Raw genomic sequence first — 15,180 nt, 5'->3', positions numbered from 1 at the left:
AGCAGGCAGGTAGGCATGGCACTGAGCAGTAGCTGAGAGCTTACATAAGATCCACAAGAACGAAGCAGAGAGAGGGACAATTGGAATGGTTTCGACTTCTGAAGCCTCAAAGCCCACTTCCCAGTGACACACTTCCTCTAACAAAGCTACACCTCCTAATCCTTCCCAAACAGTTCGCCAACTAGGCCAAGCATTCAAACATGAGGCTAGAGGAGGTCATTTTTATTTAAACCACCACACTCAGTAAATCCAAATCAGTAAATATGAATGCTCATTTTCTTTTCTTTGAGATTGTGTCTCACCATGTAATTCTGTCTTGGAATTCACTATGTAGACCAGGCTGTCTCTGAACTCAGAGATCCTCCTACCTCTGCCTCTTGAATGTTGAAAATGAAGGCATGTCCTAGCATACCTGGTAAGTGCTCAGTTTTTAAAAAAAATATACTTGTTGAGTTTTTGAAATTTTGGTAAACTTGATTGTATCATTTGAAACCGAATAGAGTCTTTGTTTCAAATATACCTGGGCTTACTTTATTGGTGCTTACTTTTAATAGAAATCCCATTTAGTATGCTGTACATCTGGGTGTATTATTGGTGTATTTATTTTTCCTATTGATCCATAAATAGTTTCTTTTAAAGTGTAGACAGTTATTTATGTTGATGTGAAGTAACCCTCTATAGACTTTTTTTGATCTATTATGTCAACCCACCCTGGCTAGCAAAGCTAAGTCTCCACACATCGAAGGATAGCCCGAAAGATCTGTGTGGGATGAACAGGGGCCTCCAAGAATTTGCACTCAAGAGTAATGCAAACAAAGCCCTTCTCATTTTTATTATTAAATCAAGCAAAAACATGAGGTGATGTTTATAGTTAGTGTAAGCAAAAATAAAAGTACAACAAGGGACTACACTGGATGTTTTGTCTTATCTTTTGGTCATGTGAAAAGAGCCAAAATATTTCTCCTAGGTCTTTGCCTTTCCCACAGAGATAATGTGCACATGTCCAGACATTCCCTTCATGTTCTTGCTTTTATGTGCATTCACTTATTGTAGATGAAATTTTCTTTGGTCCTGCCCAGCCACTGCTCCCTGGATGGCGGGCTGGCATCTCCTGACTTAGCCTTTCTCTTCCCAGAATTCTCCTTGTCTGTTTATCCTGCCTATACTATACTTCCTGCCTGGCTACTGGCCAATCAGCATTTTATTTATCAACCAATCAGAGCAACACATTCACAGCATACAGAGCAATATCACCCATCAACTTATTATAGTTTATGCAATTCTTTCTGGAAGGCTACCTTGTGGGAAGAACATTCTGCACTCTTTACCATCCACACTTCACGTCTTTCTTATGTGGGATCCCACATACTAAACTCACTTCAGTCAAGCCTTTACCAAGACAGTTCCATATTGGCAAATCTAGAAGCCGAGTCTCAGTCTTGGCAGCAACACCAGACACAATGGAAAAATGTAAGAATTCCAATTTCCTATTGGAACAATGTAAGTGGGGACACTTCCATGACACACCACCCTTCCTTAGTGACTGCTGCTGTCTTCAGGAGATCCATCCTGACTGAAACTCCTCTTCATATTCTGCATTTAAGGGTGAGTCCCTAGGTGGCTAATCTTATGTCCCTATAGTTCCCTCTTGGTGAGCTCATCCATATTAGTTACTCTAATTGGAATCTCTATGCTGATAGACTTAAGTTGTATTTCAAGCTTAGGCTCTACCTCCTAGCCCTTGTCTTAGAATATACATTTAAATGTGCATTTTCCCGTACAAATTCATTAGGTTATTGAATAGAAGGGTTGGTCAAGTATGTGATACAAGCTAGGGTACACAGCTTGCCGTGAGAAGATCTTTATCCATGTGCAGCCACAATGCCTTCTGTGTGTTTCCTTTGGCCACTCACAGTCTTGAGAAAGTTGCACTTAAGGACTGATATCTAAGTATTTTTTACTGCTTCAGGTCTTAAATGAAACCAGCTTTCTCTCTTTATAGCAAGGACACAGAAATAAAGACTATAAGGATGGCCTCAAACGGTGTGGGATGCTGTTTAGAGGCACTCAGCAGGCAGTGTGTGCAAACATCTGTACATGCATCAACATAAAAGATATCATAGTATTCAGTTTGATTCTGTGAGCCCTCAGACTTCCATGGGCCACATATTGACTTTGCTTGCTTAAATAAAGCCAGGCATGGTGGTGTACACCTGCAAACCCAGCCGCAGGGAAGTGGAGACAGGAGAGTCAGGAACTCAAGGCCAGCTTGGGATACACAAGACCCTGTTTCAAAACACCTGAAAAGTGCTTGACTAAGGCTTAAGATTTTTACCTCTGCTTCATCTCTGTTCAACTTTCTTTGTAGTTACATTTTGATTTCATCACTAACAGCAAAACTCTGTATTAAAACTGGATTGTGAAGATGGATTTTGTTTATTTCTTGCCTTTGTGCAATCTTTGGAATATCCCTAAAACTCTACAACCAGCTGAGCTTAAGTTTGAAGAAAATGGTCATATGGTTTATATACATACATACATACACACACACAAATAGACACAAATATGTATATGTACTGATAATTTGGAATAGAGTGTTTACACTTGCTATGTCTTTTAGTATTCACCACAATTTAGGTAGTATTTCTGTTTTCTTTGTACAGACACATGCCTTAAATTTTCTTTATTTTTGAGAATTTCATGAATGAATACAATAAAATATGATTACCTCCCTTTTCCCTCCAACTTCTTTCATGTCCCTCCCAACATGTCCCCTCCCTACTTCATGTCTTTTTAAATTAAAACAAATTTAAAAATTATTCCACATGTATGGGGTGTTTTGCCTGAATGTATGTCTGAGCACCACATGTGTGTCTGGTGACTGAGAAGACCAGAAGAGGGTTTCATATCCCCTGGAACTGGAAATACATATGGCTGTGAGCTGTCATCTGGCTGCTGGGAACTGAACCCAGGACTTCTTGAAGAGCAATCAGTGCTCTTAATCACAAAGCCATCTCTCCAGCCCCCACCCCTATTTCTGATAACTCAGTAGGTCCAGTTAGGGCTGCCCATATGTGCATGGATGTAAGACCATCCACTAGAGTGGGGGAACCAGTGGCCCCACCCTCAAAAAGAAAGCTGCTTCCTCTCAGCATCTATCACCTGCCAATAGCTTCTCAGTAAGGGGTGGGGCATGGACAGCATCCCCCCATCAGTTCTGGAGTTCCAGCTGAGTCTAGGCATTTATATTCCTAATCAATACTTTTTATCTTTTTTTTTGGTGACTCAGCCATCCAAACTCATGTCAATTAAGAAATAATTGTCTTTTAATTTAACATATATATGATTTAGAGTATTCGTACATCAGCTCAAAGCTTATGACACCTGAAAATTATGCAATAAACACTATTTCTAACAACATGGTAGTTACTGTCAATATTGTAATTGTGGGCGTCCAGGTGACTTTAACAGCCCATATGCAAACAGTTATCAATTGACACATTTTAAAATATAATATTTTAATTAATTCTTTGAGAATTTCATATATTATACAGTGTGATTTAATAATATTTACTACTGACTCTTCCCCATAATTTTTCTCAGCTCTGCCCCTCTCTTGATGCCCCCCTCCCCCTTCTTGGGCTCTCTTTGTTGTAATTTGTGTAATTTGTGCTGCACAGCTGTGGGACCATCCGTTGGCCCATGATCAACCTACCAGGTATGCCTCTTTGAGCTTTGGGGTTTAAGTAATCAGAAGAACCTGACTTTTAAGTAGTTAGCATATTGATGAGGGCCCCTCACCCCTGCAGGCTGCCTAAATAAGTAGAAAAGTGAAGACAGCTGAACTTGGGCTGCCAGACAAAATCACTTAAACCAGTCACGACTTCCCCTTTGTTTCCATAGTGGTTCTGAGCTGGAGGTCTGCCTAAATGAAGGTCTCTATGGCTTTGGAGGTCTTAGTTCTCTTTCCTGTCTTGGTTTGGCCTTGTGCTGAGAACATCGAAGGTAAATGAGCATTTGGAGATACTTCCTTTAAAGGGTTGTGCATGAGAGTGCCTCCTTGAAAGGGTAGTGTGAAATGCTTCTTTTCCGTTCAGGTCCTCTCCTCTCTGCAGAGCTGTGATGTTGCTATAAATTTTCTGGAATACAAATACTTTCAGGCCAAGTAGACATTTTCCTCTTTCTGCCGGATGTCTAAGTTCTCAGACATCTCCCTTTCCTATGTTTTGGTCTTTGTCATGCATCTCACTTACATAAATACTCCATGCTTCTATGTCTCAGCCTATTCAAACCTACTGGCAATTATCTGTTCTTGGTAGTAATGAAATTTATCGTATTCTGTCTCTGAAACTGACCTTCCTGCTTCCAGAATCTTCATATTTCCACTTGATGATATTACTTTTTGTTCTTTTAAAAGTATTGCCTTGGCTAGTAGTGGTGATAGAAGTCTATAATTCTAGGACTTGGGAAGGGGAAGCTGAGAATCAGGAGTTGAAGATCATCTTTGGCTACATAGCAATTTCAAGGCTAGCCTTGGCTACAGAAACATACCCACAAAAGTACTGCTCTGAGAGTTACCCACATCAGATCTTTGATGATCCTAGGAAGCCAAGAAGATTAAAATAAATCAATTTTGTCTTGTTTACAAGTTTATTTTGATATCTTTCCCCCATTTTACCTGGAATCAAGGTATTTCTTAGCTTTAAGAACTGACTAAATGCTAGCTTTTCTAAGGCAGAATTCTTTGTTATTATTAACAAAGTTGACTTGTCTATTGCCCTCTGTTGGGAGTGGGGTTTCTTTCAGAACTGATGTGCAGGTTTCTTATCTCTTTGGTCTGGAAACCTTGTAGGAGTAAGGACCATATACAGTCTGACATCCTGTCACTTTAAGATGAACCCTTTAGGCTAGTGCAGCTGAATTAGTGCAGTAGTTAATTGCTGAAATTAATGGCACATGCAGAGACAAAATGATAACTGGCCTATTCTGGCTCTCTGAGATGCAATGAGTGCAGTATCTGTGCCCTGGTCATAGTTAATGTTTTTGGGGGCAAGGAAGAATTTGCTTCAGTTAATATATCCACCAGCTATCTATACATGGTCCGTAGTAGTTTCTCAGATGTTGGAGGGACCACTGTACAGCACCGAGCTGGTTGTAATGTGGGGATGGGTAGCAATAGTGAAGCTAAAAGCATGGACTTCCAGTATGCCCAAGTCTACTTACTCTTTCAAACCCAGTTTTAATCTCAGGTGTTGAGATATATTTTTTATTTTTATTTTGTTATATTCAACATCTTTTTGGTTGTATTTTTTATTTTATAATATAATTTAATTTTACATATCAGCTACAGATTCCCTTGTCCTCCCCCCCCCCGCCCCCCCTTCTCCCCAGCCCACCCCCCATTCCTATCTCCTCCAGGGAAAAGACTCCCCTGGGGATTGAGTTCAACCCGGTAGATTCAGTTCAGGCAGGTACAGGCCCCTCCTCCCAGGCTGAGCTAAGTGTCCCTGCATAAGGAAGATCTTCCTGATTCTCCTATTGAGGGGATATTAGAATAACATTTTAAACACACAAAGATGCATAGATGTAGAACACCTGCCTTCTCCAAACCTGAATTTCCCCAAATTTGCCTTTCTTCTTGATGGTGGATTATCTGTAAAGGCCAAGAACTCACAGGCCCCATTGATTTTGGAGGCCTCTATGGCCACACACTCATTGACTACATATATTTTCCATTATGGGAAAATCCAGTATGGGAAGCTCTTCCTAATGCATCATCCATTAAGAGCAATGTAAGTGGTTGACTTCTGAAAATTTCAATGCAGAGGCCAAGGGTGAGTTGTAACTAAGGGCGGGTTTTACAACCCTTTCAGCACTTCCAAACCTGGAGGTGGGGGAGTTTTCTCTCTTCCTCCTCCTTCCTCTCATGGCTGAGGCTGTTTTGAGTTCTTCTGGACTATATTTTCTCTTTGTCTTCTCCCAAAGATTGTGAGAATACATCATTCCCTTTCACATACTCCCGAATATAGCATCCTTTGTGGAATCTCAGTTCTTCAGTGTAGTAGCAGTGTTACTTTTGTTTATGTTGCATTTGTTTAACTTTGTGAAGCTCTGCTACTGTGCCTGTCTAAAACACCTGATGGTCTAATAAAGAACTGGCCAATATCGAGGCAGGAGAGAGAATTAGGCGGGGCTGGCAGGCAGAGAGGATAAATAGGAGAAATCTGGGCGGAGAGGAAAAAAAGAGTGCCAGCAGCCAGAGAAGGAGAACTCCAGGGGCCAGCCACCCCGCTACACAGCAAACCATAGAGTGAGAGTAAGATTTATAGAAGTAAGAGAATGAGAAAAACCCAGAGGCAAAACATAGATGGGTTACTTTAAGGAAAGCTGACAAGAAACTAAGCCAAGCTAAGGCTGAGCATTCGTAAGTAATAATAAGCCTTCGTGTGTGTGATTTATTTGGGAGCTGGGTGGCAGGCCCCCTATAAAGAGAAAAAGGAGTCAAGAAACAAACAATACTTCAGAAGGAAAAAATAATTTTATTTTGTTATCTTTGTATATTGATGATTTTCACCTGTGAAGTATCAGACATCTATGTATGTGAGAGTAATTAAAGAGATGTATTTTGAAGATAATGGTAATCTCAAAGTCTTTCATAGGCTGTTATTTAAGCCATGTTTGCCTTTGACAGAAAAGTAGCTCTCTCTTGAAGGTAATACACACCTGACACTTTCTCATGTGTATCTTTCTGCAGTGGTGATAAATTGTTCTATAGACTGGGTGATGGTCTTCGTTAGTGCACATTCCAAGAACAGAACCTGTCCATATATTTTCGCTGATGAGTTAGTTCTGGGACAGGGCTGTCCTGCAACTCAAATACATACAAATCAGTATGATTTTGTCTACCCTGTTCATGACTGTGGCATCAGGACAAAGGTGAGAATGATACTGTCTATAAAAGTATTAAGTGTTCTGTCATGCTTATTTGTTTACTGTTAACATTATGGTCCTTTAATCAAACTACATCCCTGATCCTATTGATATTAACTAATGAGTCCAGTCCATTCAGCTCCCCCACTTACCTGTCCCTGATTATTTGGTCAATTGCTTGCCCAGAACCTTGTAGCACAGATCTGAATAGATTCTAGTCTATTTCACAAAAGCTTAGCAAACAGCTTTTAAGCAAGATTTTATTTTTATTTATTTGTATTTGTGTATGACTATGTGCACTGTATCCAGGTGCCTGTGAGGGCCAAAAGAGGACTTCTGATCCCTGGAAGTTGGCGTTACAGACAATTGTGAGCCACCTGACATGGGTGCTGGGAACCAAGCTTGGGTTCTCTGCAAGAGCCTTGAGCATTTTTGCTCACTTAGCCATCTTCTCAGCCCCTTGGCAAACAGTTTTACTTTTTTAAGTGCTCCTAATGGGCCAGACCATCAATCTTCACAATATGCGTGATAGTCAGTGTCCAGTCATCTGAAATCTGTCCATGCTCCAATAGGACGTGTGCCTACAGAGCAGTGGATTTTCATTGGAATTAAGTATCTGTTGGCTATTCAGCTAGGGATGAATCTGAAACTGTACTCTCATTCTGAGACGTTGTTTTCCTATAGATTTTAAATTTATATTTGTACTACAGTATTATTTTGAGCCATTCACTGATTATCTTAGTCACCTCTGATAGGGCCCTGCATTTGAAAAATGAGGCACCTGCAGTTTCAGATGGTGTTTTCATAGTTGGCCTGGGGTGATTAAGGGGCTGGTGGAAGTTACGATATCAAGACAGACCAATTTCCTGCCAAAACACGTGGCTTAAACCACTTTTGTTATTTGACTCTAAACTCTGTTCCTCAACCAACCAAACAAAAACAAAAACAAAACTGCCGAGGGCTAGAGAGATGGTCCTATAGATAAGAGTGCTTTCTCCGCAAACACCAGAACCTGAGTCTGAAAGCCCACAAACCATGTAAAAGGCCAGGCATGGCTGTATAGGCCTGCAGTCCTAGCACTGGTGAGTGGAGATCGTTGGATGCCGAGGGCATGCTGGCCAGCAAGCTGAGTCCAAACGGTAAGCTTCTGGTTTAATGAGAGCTCCTGTCTACTGGCGATAGGTGGCATATGACAGAGGAAGACACATCATACTTAGGCCTCTGTATGTGCCAATGGGTGGGTACACCCATACACTCACATATATCAGTACATAGAAAGAGATGGGGACAGACAGAGACAGATAGACAGACAGACAGAGAGAGACATAGAGACACACACTGAGACAGAGACAAAGACAGAGTCAGAGAGGTACAGAGACACACACAGAGACACACAGACAGAGAGACACAGAGAGAGATGACAGAGAGATAGACAAATAGACAGAAACAGGGGTCCACAGAGAGAGACACACAGAGAGGAATAGAGAGAGACACACAGACACACAGAGATACACAGATAGAGACACACACAGAGATAGTAACAGACACACACAGAGATAGAGACAGAGGCAGACATAGATAACTATTGAAAGCTTTTCATTGATAATTTATTACACAATCTCTTAAGTGGCAGTTTGTTTGCTGCTATGTCTTGGGATGCTCCTATCACAAGGTACTTTCAATTTACTATTACAGTCCTTTTCAGTCTCATTCTTAAGTGGCTGGACCTTTACATGCACCTGAGAATGACAGAAGCCATCTTTTGAGAGAATTGAGGCTTTATGTTTTGTGTTCACATCTCTGCATGGCTCTTGCATTGCTGGGGTACTCTCCTCCTAAACTGTGTGATTTCCTAGGTTATCTCAAAGGACACTCTCTGTTTTGAAACTGAGCTGTACTTTATGCCAAGGAGGACTCGTTGTGACCCTCAGACGATCCTTTTGCAGTGTTCTGCCTCACGGTGAGTCCTGCAGATCGTCTCCTTTGAACTGCTCTTGTGGGAGCAGAGATTTTAGAGGCTATATCCTGACTTGCCCATGAGAAGAATTCAAACAAACCCCAAATTATTATTAATAAACTAGTTCAGTAGATGCCCTCTTATCTTTCATTTTTAAAAATTAAATACATTACCTAATTTTAGAATCAAAACATTACAGAGTTGAAAGATTCTAATATATAATCTAGTGGACTGAGATTATTTTACAGTTTTGTAGTTTACAGATACAAATCAAGATAATCAAATACTTTATCATCTTTATTAAGTAGAAGAATTAGACATTGAGACATGTATACCTTCTATAAAATTTTATATATATTAATTTGGGAATCTGGAAATTTAGTTTTGTAACATTTACTTGTTCATTTAATTATTTTGTGTGTGTGGATATGTGATCCAGTGTTTGTATGGAGGTCAGTGGACAACTTGTGGGAATTGTTGCTCTCCTTCCAATCCGTGGGGTCTGGGCATTGAACTCGGGCCATAAGACTTGTTGACATACACCTTTACCTGTTGAGCCATCTCACTGATCCATGGCATCAATGTATTTTGCTGTTATCTCCTTTATAGTACACTTCTGATAAACTTCATTTCATGTGAGGAGACTGCATGGCTAAAATGTGAATGGAAAATCAATCTGCTCCTTTCATATGAACTTGCAGAGGACGAAGAAGAATTTGTACACCTGTATGATTAAATGCAATTGCTTACAGTTTTATGGAACTAATATTGGATCCTGAATGTCTTAGTTTAGGTTTTTATTGCTGTGAAGAGACACTGTGACCATGGCAACTCTTATAAAGAAAACACTTATTTGAGGTGGTTTGCTTGCAGTTTGAGAGGTTCAGTCCATTATCATGGTGGGGAGCATGGTGACATGTAGGCAGATGTGATGCTGGAGCTGAGAGTTAGCTACATCTTGCAGGCAACAGGAAGTCAACTGTCTGAGCCTGTCAGCACAGTGACACACTTCCTCCAACAAGGCCATGTAACAGTGCCACTCCCTTTGGAGGCTGTTTTCTTTCAAAGCACCACATACCCTACAGGAACTTTGAGATGGAATGCAATAGCATTCTTGTGCACTATTTACCATGTCATAGAAATGTTTATGTTGAATGTTGTAGACCCTTAGGGGACAGGTGTAGAAATCACAGAACAACTTATATAACCTTGTCTAATGTATAAAAATACTTAACATCAAAAGAGAATTTAGAACTCAGAGCAAATGTGCAATATCTTTTAATATAGCAAATTATACTTCTGGGTTTGTTTTTGTTTCTTTCACTGTGGTAAAATACAAGATAAAATTGACCATCTTTACCACCTTGAAGTGTGGATTTTAGCAGCAAGAAATATGTTTACCTTGCTAGTATTTCTGACCTTCCATATAACTATTTCCCAAGGTAAACCAAGTTGGATTTAGTGACATTGTGGGTTGTAACAGAACCCCTAATAAAAGCCAAACTTGATTAAATCATGCATATACACATGCATATACATGCATAGATACACACAACTTTTCCATATACTACCAATTGCTGGTGTAATGTGGAGTTCTGACCTGTTGCCTCAGGCCTAGAGCTTCTGCAGAGTCTTTCAGATTAACAAGAGATGAACGGACATTCCTCTTCAACAGTAATTACTGTCTTGTTTCTTGCTTACCTTCCTTAGAAAAATGAATGGCTATAGGCTGGAGAGATGGCTCAGCAACTAAGAACACTTATTTCTTTTGCAGATGACCTGGGTTCGATTCCTAGCACCCATATGGTGGTTCACAGCCATTCATATCTCCAGTTCCTGGGGAAACAAAGTCCTCTTCTGACTTCCTTAGGCACCAAGGCATGCACATGGTGCACATGCTTGCTTGTAGGCAAAACATTCATACACATAAAATAAATAAATCTAAAACTTTAATATGATAGTGTATGTCTGTCTGACTAGCCATCAGAGTTTTGGTGCATAGATTTTTAAGGTTGTACATAAATACACATCCATCCATTCACATTCAAAAATCCAAATCACTTACTTGCCAGAAACTCCCTATGTAGACGAGGCTGGCCTTGAACTTGCAATGATTCTCTTGCCTCTGTCTCCTAAATCATTATATTGAAAATGATGGTGTTTAGTATAGATAGAATGATTTGACCCCAAGTCTAGACTCAGCAAGATGTGACACCAAGAACTCCAACTTTGATTCTCTCTTCCCTTTTTCTTTAGGAAGTCACCGTGGTTTACACCAGAGTCTACTGATGAGGACCCGAAAGTGGGTTCAAATTTCTTTATGGTTGACTTTGAAGCCATGCCCAAAGAGTTGGGGTTATTAAATGTTCACCAATCTGCTTCCTCCTGAATAGGAGCTGAGAATAGTACTGGCATCATGAACTTCACTGTAAAACAAACCCTTTTCAATAAGAAGAACAATGCTGGCATACATTTCTCCTTAGACACCATCTCATTCCCGTATACCACTTAAATAAAGGCTCTGCTTATGGAGATGTATTCTTCAATAATTTTATTCATGGATATGGCTTATTAATTTGAGTTACCTAGTAGGCAATTTATATTATCCATTAAAATTTTGTTTTCTGTTTTGTACCTAGATTCAAGAATATGTCCTTCATGGCAATTTTGAACATTTAAAGTTTATTTTTTAAATTGTGGTTTGTGAGTGTACATGCATACCATGATACATATGTAGAGGCCAGAGGACATCCTGTGGGAGTAGGACCTCTTCTTCAACCATGTGAGTCCCAAGGATGGAACTCAGGTTGTCAAGATTGGTGGTATTAACCTTTATCTGGTTATCCATCCTACTAGCCCATATGTTTTGATCTAATAGAAATATGTTCTAAGTGTTTTCAGTAAGAATGATGAACAGTGGTAGGTGTATGTCTCAGAATAGAAACTTTGGGCTTAATTTAAATTTTAACCTAACTCCCAGGAAAGATAAATGTTCTCTTGTTTGCAGACACTTGAATTTGCTTAGTGTCTTAATTTAAAAAGCTATGTTCTAACCCTAATTTAATGTGACAACATATTCAGATGACTAATCTAGAAGAAAATTCAACTCATGGTTTTGAATTTAAGCAAACAGCCCCATTGCTGAAATTTGATACCATCTCATTTCCTTCCATAATGTTTCATCTACATTTGAAATAGTTGACTGAGGTTGGCAGGTATGGACTCATCCTCTGGGGGCAGTTGACTAGATTATTTATTGCCAAGTACTTCTGTCTTTTTCCTCTCAGATAGAGCCTGCCCTCAGAGCATGTGCCCATAAGCACAGAGGCAGGTGAGTATAGGTTAATGTCTCTTAATCCATGAGACAAAATATGTCTTTCTTCCTTAAAGTATGGTTCTTATAGTCTATCATGGCAGTAGAAAAGTTGACTAATAGACAAGGCAGTTCAGTTTTTCCCGTCGGCATTCTTAGGGTGTAAGATGAACAGTGCTGGAACAGCCAGGCTTCAGGAGGAGGATTCTAAAACATCTTATCCTGATGCTCAATCTCACAGTCCAGCTGGTTAGACTGAGGTGGGAAAGCAATGTGTCTTAAATGCACATGGACATTTAGGGATGAGCCAGGAACAAATCAAGCTTCCTCCTTTATTTCACTATTTAACCTTCTTTAATTATCACAGCTGTTGTGTTCCTATTAGAGAAATATGTGCTGGTTTAATGCATACAAAGATGCCTATTTTGACCTATAAAATGCCACTTCATGTGACTTCAATGCTTTACATGCATTCTGTCCTTTGAACCTTTTACTGATGGCTGTCATGGGTACTCTAACTTTCAGGTTACAAATGAAACAGCTGAACCCTCAAAATCTTTTTTTATGACTTTTCAGTTCTAAATTCAAAGAAAAATCTTAGATCCATTTTCTTCCACTTCCGTATGTTCTTTCTTCTTTCCACAAATCGTGTTCTTGCCGTTTCTTTCTTTTGTGATATTCTATCTGCAATGGCTTTCACTAAAACAGTACATGGGTGCAGTGGGAGTAGGGGTGGGAATGTGTTATGCCCTTTACCACTGTCCTTTCTACCAACCCCTTGTGACTTCTGTCCAGGTCTACTCTTCTATCTGTCCCTGCACTTGGCTCTGGGCTCAGGGGTCAGCCTTGGCTGCAGAGCTCCTGCTGAACCTCTGCTTGCCTCATATCCACAGTCTCGGGTCCCCAAACTGTCCTTCAGTTGTGGTATCATACCTTCTTCCTCTTTCATGCGCTCTGTCCACACTTATAATCTGGCTTTCAGGACTAGGACCTCAGTTTTCATTCTTTTTCTCTTCCACAACCCCCCCCCCACACTTTACCCTCTCTTATCACTCAGAATATTGGTGGTAACATGGACATAAAAGGCATTTCTGATGAGATCTTAGCAGTGAGGAATAAGAGGCTGGAAACCAGAGTCAAATTTATCATTTTTTTTTTTTTTTTAGTTTTTTCGAGACAGGGTTTCTCTGTGTAGCTTTGTGCCTTTCCTGGAACTCACTTGGTAGCCCAGGCTGGCCTCGAACTCACAAAGATCCGCCTGCCTCTGCCTCCCAAGTGCTGGGATTAAAGGCGTGCGCCACCACCGCCCGGCAAATTTTTATATAGCTGCAAAAAAGTTGGCAAGATTCCATGCATGAACTGGAGGTGTATTTGGTAGAGTGCTTGTTTACTATGCACAAAGCCCAGGATTTCATCCCCAGAACTATGTAAACCAAGCATGAAGATGCGTGCTTGTAATCTGAGACCTTGGGGAGGGGGCAGGCTCAGAAGTTCAAGGGCGTCCTTGCCTCTACAGTGAGGCTGAGGCTAGCTTGAACTACATGAAACCCTGTCATTAAAAGGGGTTGTTTGTATCCTAGGACTTTATGGGATATAGAATGTAAGCGTATTCCAACTGCCATGTGATCATTTTAACAACAGAGAGTGAGGTTCAAGAAGGAAAGAGCTCAATGTGGAATTTGTAATTGAAAAAAAGAAACCAAAATGGAAGGAGTTGAAAATATTTACAGAATGGCCAGGTGAAGAATACAAAGTCATGTGTGTAGCTAAGGGTCCAAGATTAGCATAGACAGAGGGATCATAGGCAATGAGAGAAAAGTCCAAGAGGGATTTCAGAGCTCCTCAAGGCTTCTTTTTCAAGCCTGGAGCTCTAGAAGAACAGAATGCTTTGGGAGATGGCCTCCAAGTGCTCCCTGACATAGCCCCTAGAACTCCACTCCTAATATTCTAGAACAGCACTGCTCAGATGTTTCATCCATGGCTTAAGTAAGCCGAGGTGTGGGTTAGCCTGCTTCAGAGAAGGTGCAAGCTGTGAACCTTGGTACAGCCCATAGGTCACCAATTCTCTAGGTGTGTAAGACGCAAGAGCTATGAGGCCATTTTAAAAGAATGTTTCAGACATTATGGAGACCTAGGCAGAAATGTATAGGCATAAAGCCCTCACGGAGGCCAGACTGTGGGAACAAGCCATTCCCACCATACAGAAACCACTTGACTTCTAGCCTTGGAGGGCTGCAGGTACAGGGCCCCAACCTGAGAAATCCAAAGCTTCAAATAATGCCCAAAAGGGTACAGGGAGTCAAGGCAAGGCACTGGAGGACCATCATTCATCCTAGCACTCCCAGATCATAGGACATGGCTGATGCCATGATCAACAGCATCATGGGAGTGAGGTATAAGCAGAAGTAGGTCCTAATAGAAGATGGAGTTTGGACTCTGTTAGTTATTCTTACTGCTGTGACAAAATACCAGATAAAATCACCTTGGGAAAGGAAAGTTCTATCTCTGTCCACAATCTGAAGGTCAAATGCCAAAGGAGGTATGGTGACAAGGGCTGCTCTATCTGTGACATCAGGCTGCTTACACTCTCTGAAGTCAGGAAGCAGAGAGAGAGAGAGAGAGAGAGAGAGAGAGAGAGAGAGAGAGAGAGAGAAAGAAAGAGAGAGAGAGAGATGAATGCTGGCGCTCAGCACTCTCTACTTTTCATCCAGCCCAGGGCCTCAGACCATGGGATGTTGAATCCCATATTCAGGATTTGTATTCCAAGTTAAGCTTCAATGGAACCTCACGGAAGTACTCAGTCATATTTCATTTCCCAGCTGATCTTAGATGATTCATTATGAGCGCCCATCCTCTGTTTTCTTTCACATGTTCTCCCTCACTCTTACTCTGTTGTGACATGGCATGAAGGACCCCAGCAGGTGCCAATGTTCTGGCACTGGACTAATCAGCTTCTATGACCATGAGGCAAATCAACTTG

The 15,180-nt window shown here is 40.8% G+C and overlaps 1 protein-coding gene across 1 annotated transcript; it reads left to right on the top strand.

Moving 5' to 3' along the window:
- The first annotated feature begins 3,929 nt into the window (after positions 1-3,929).
- On the top strand, positions 3,930-11,395 carry Oosp2 (oocyte secreted protein 2). Its single transcript, XM_006997846.3, has 4 exons — positions 3,930-4,005; positions 6,755-6,936; positions 8,787-8,890; positions 11,144-11,395. Exons 1-4 carry the CDS (start codon positions 3,930-3,932, stop codon positions 11,274-11,276), a joined length of 495 nt encoding a protein of 164 aa, XP_006997908.1. The 3' UTR covers positions 11,277-11,395.
- The last annotated feature ends 3,785 nt before the right edge of the window (positions 11,396-15,180 follow it).

The sequence above is a fragment of the Peromyscus maniculatus genome, chromosome 1, assembly GCF_049852395.1.
Source record: "Peromyscus maniculatus bairdii isolate BWxNUB_F1_BW_parent chromosome 1, HU_Pman_BW_mat_3.1, whole genome shotgun sequence".
Classification (NCBI taxonomy): domain Eukaryota; kingdom Metazoa; phylum Chordata; class Mammalia; order Rodentia; family Cricetidae; genus Peromyscus; species Peromyscus maniculatus.
The sequence above is the reverse complement of the archived record's forward strand: the minus strand, read 5'-3'. Positions and strand labels throughout refer to the sequence as shown.

What these genes read in the sequence shown, in the direction of transcription:
- Oosp2 (XM_006997846.3), top strand. Translation starts at nt 3,930, where the DNA reads ATGAAGGTCTCTATGGCTTTGGAGGTCTTAGTTCTCTTTCCTGTCTTG. An exon ending in ACTGTGGCATCAGGACAAAG is followed by an intron (nt 6,937 to 8,786) that starts GTGAGAATGATA and finishes GTGATTTCCTAG; the next exon opens with GTTATCTCAAAGGACACTCT. An exon ending in TTGCAGTGTTCTGCCTCACG is followed by an intron (nt 8,891 to 11,143) that starts GTGAGTCCTGCA and finishes CTTTTTCTTTAG; the next exon opens with GAAGTCACCGTGGTTTACAC.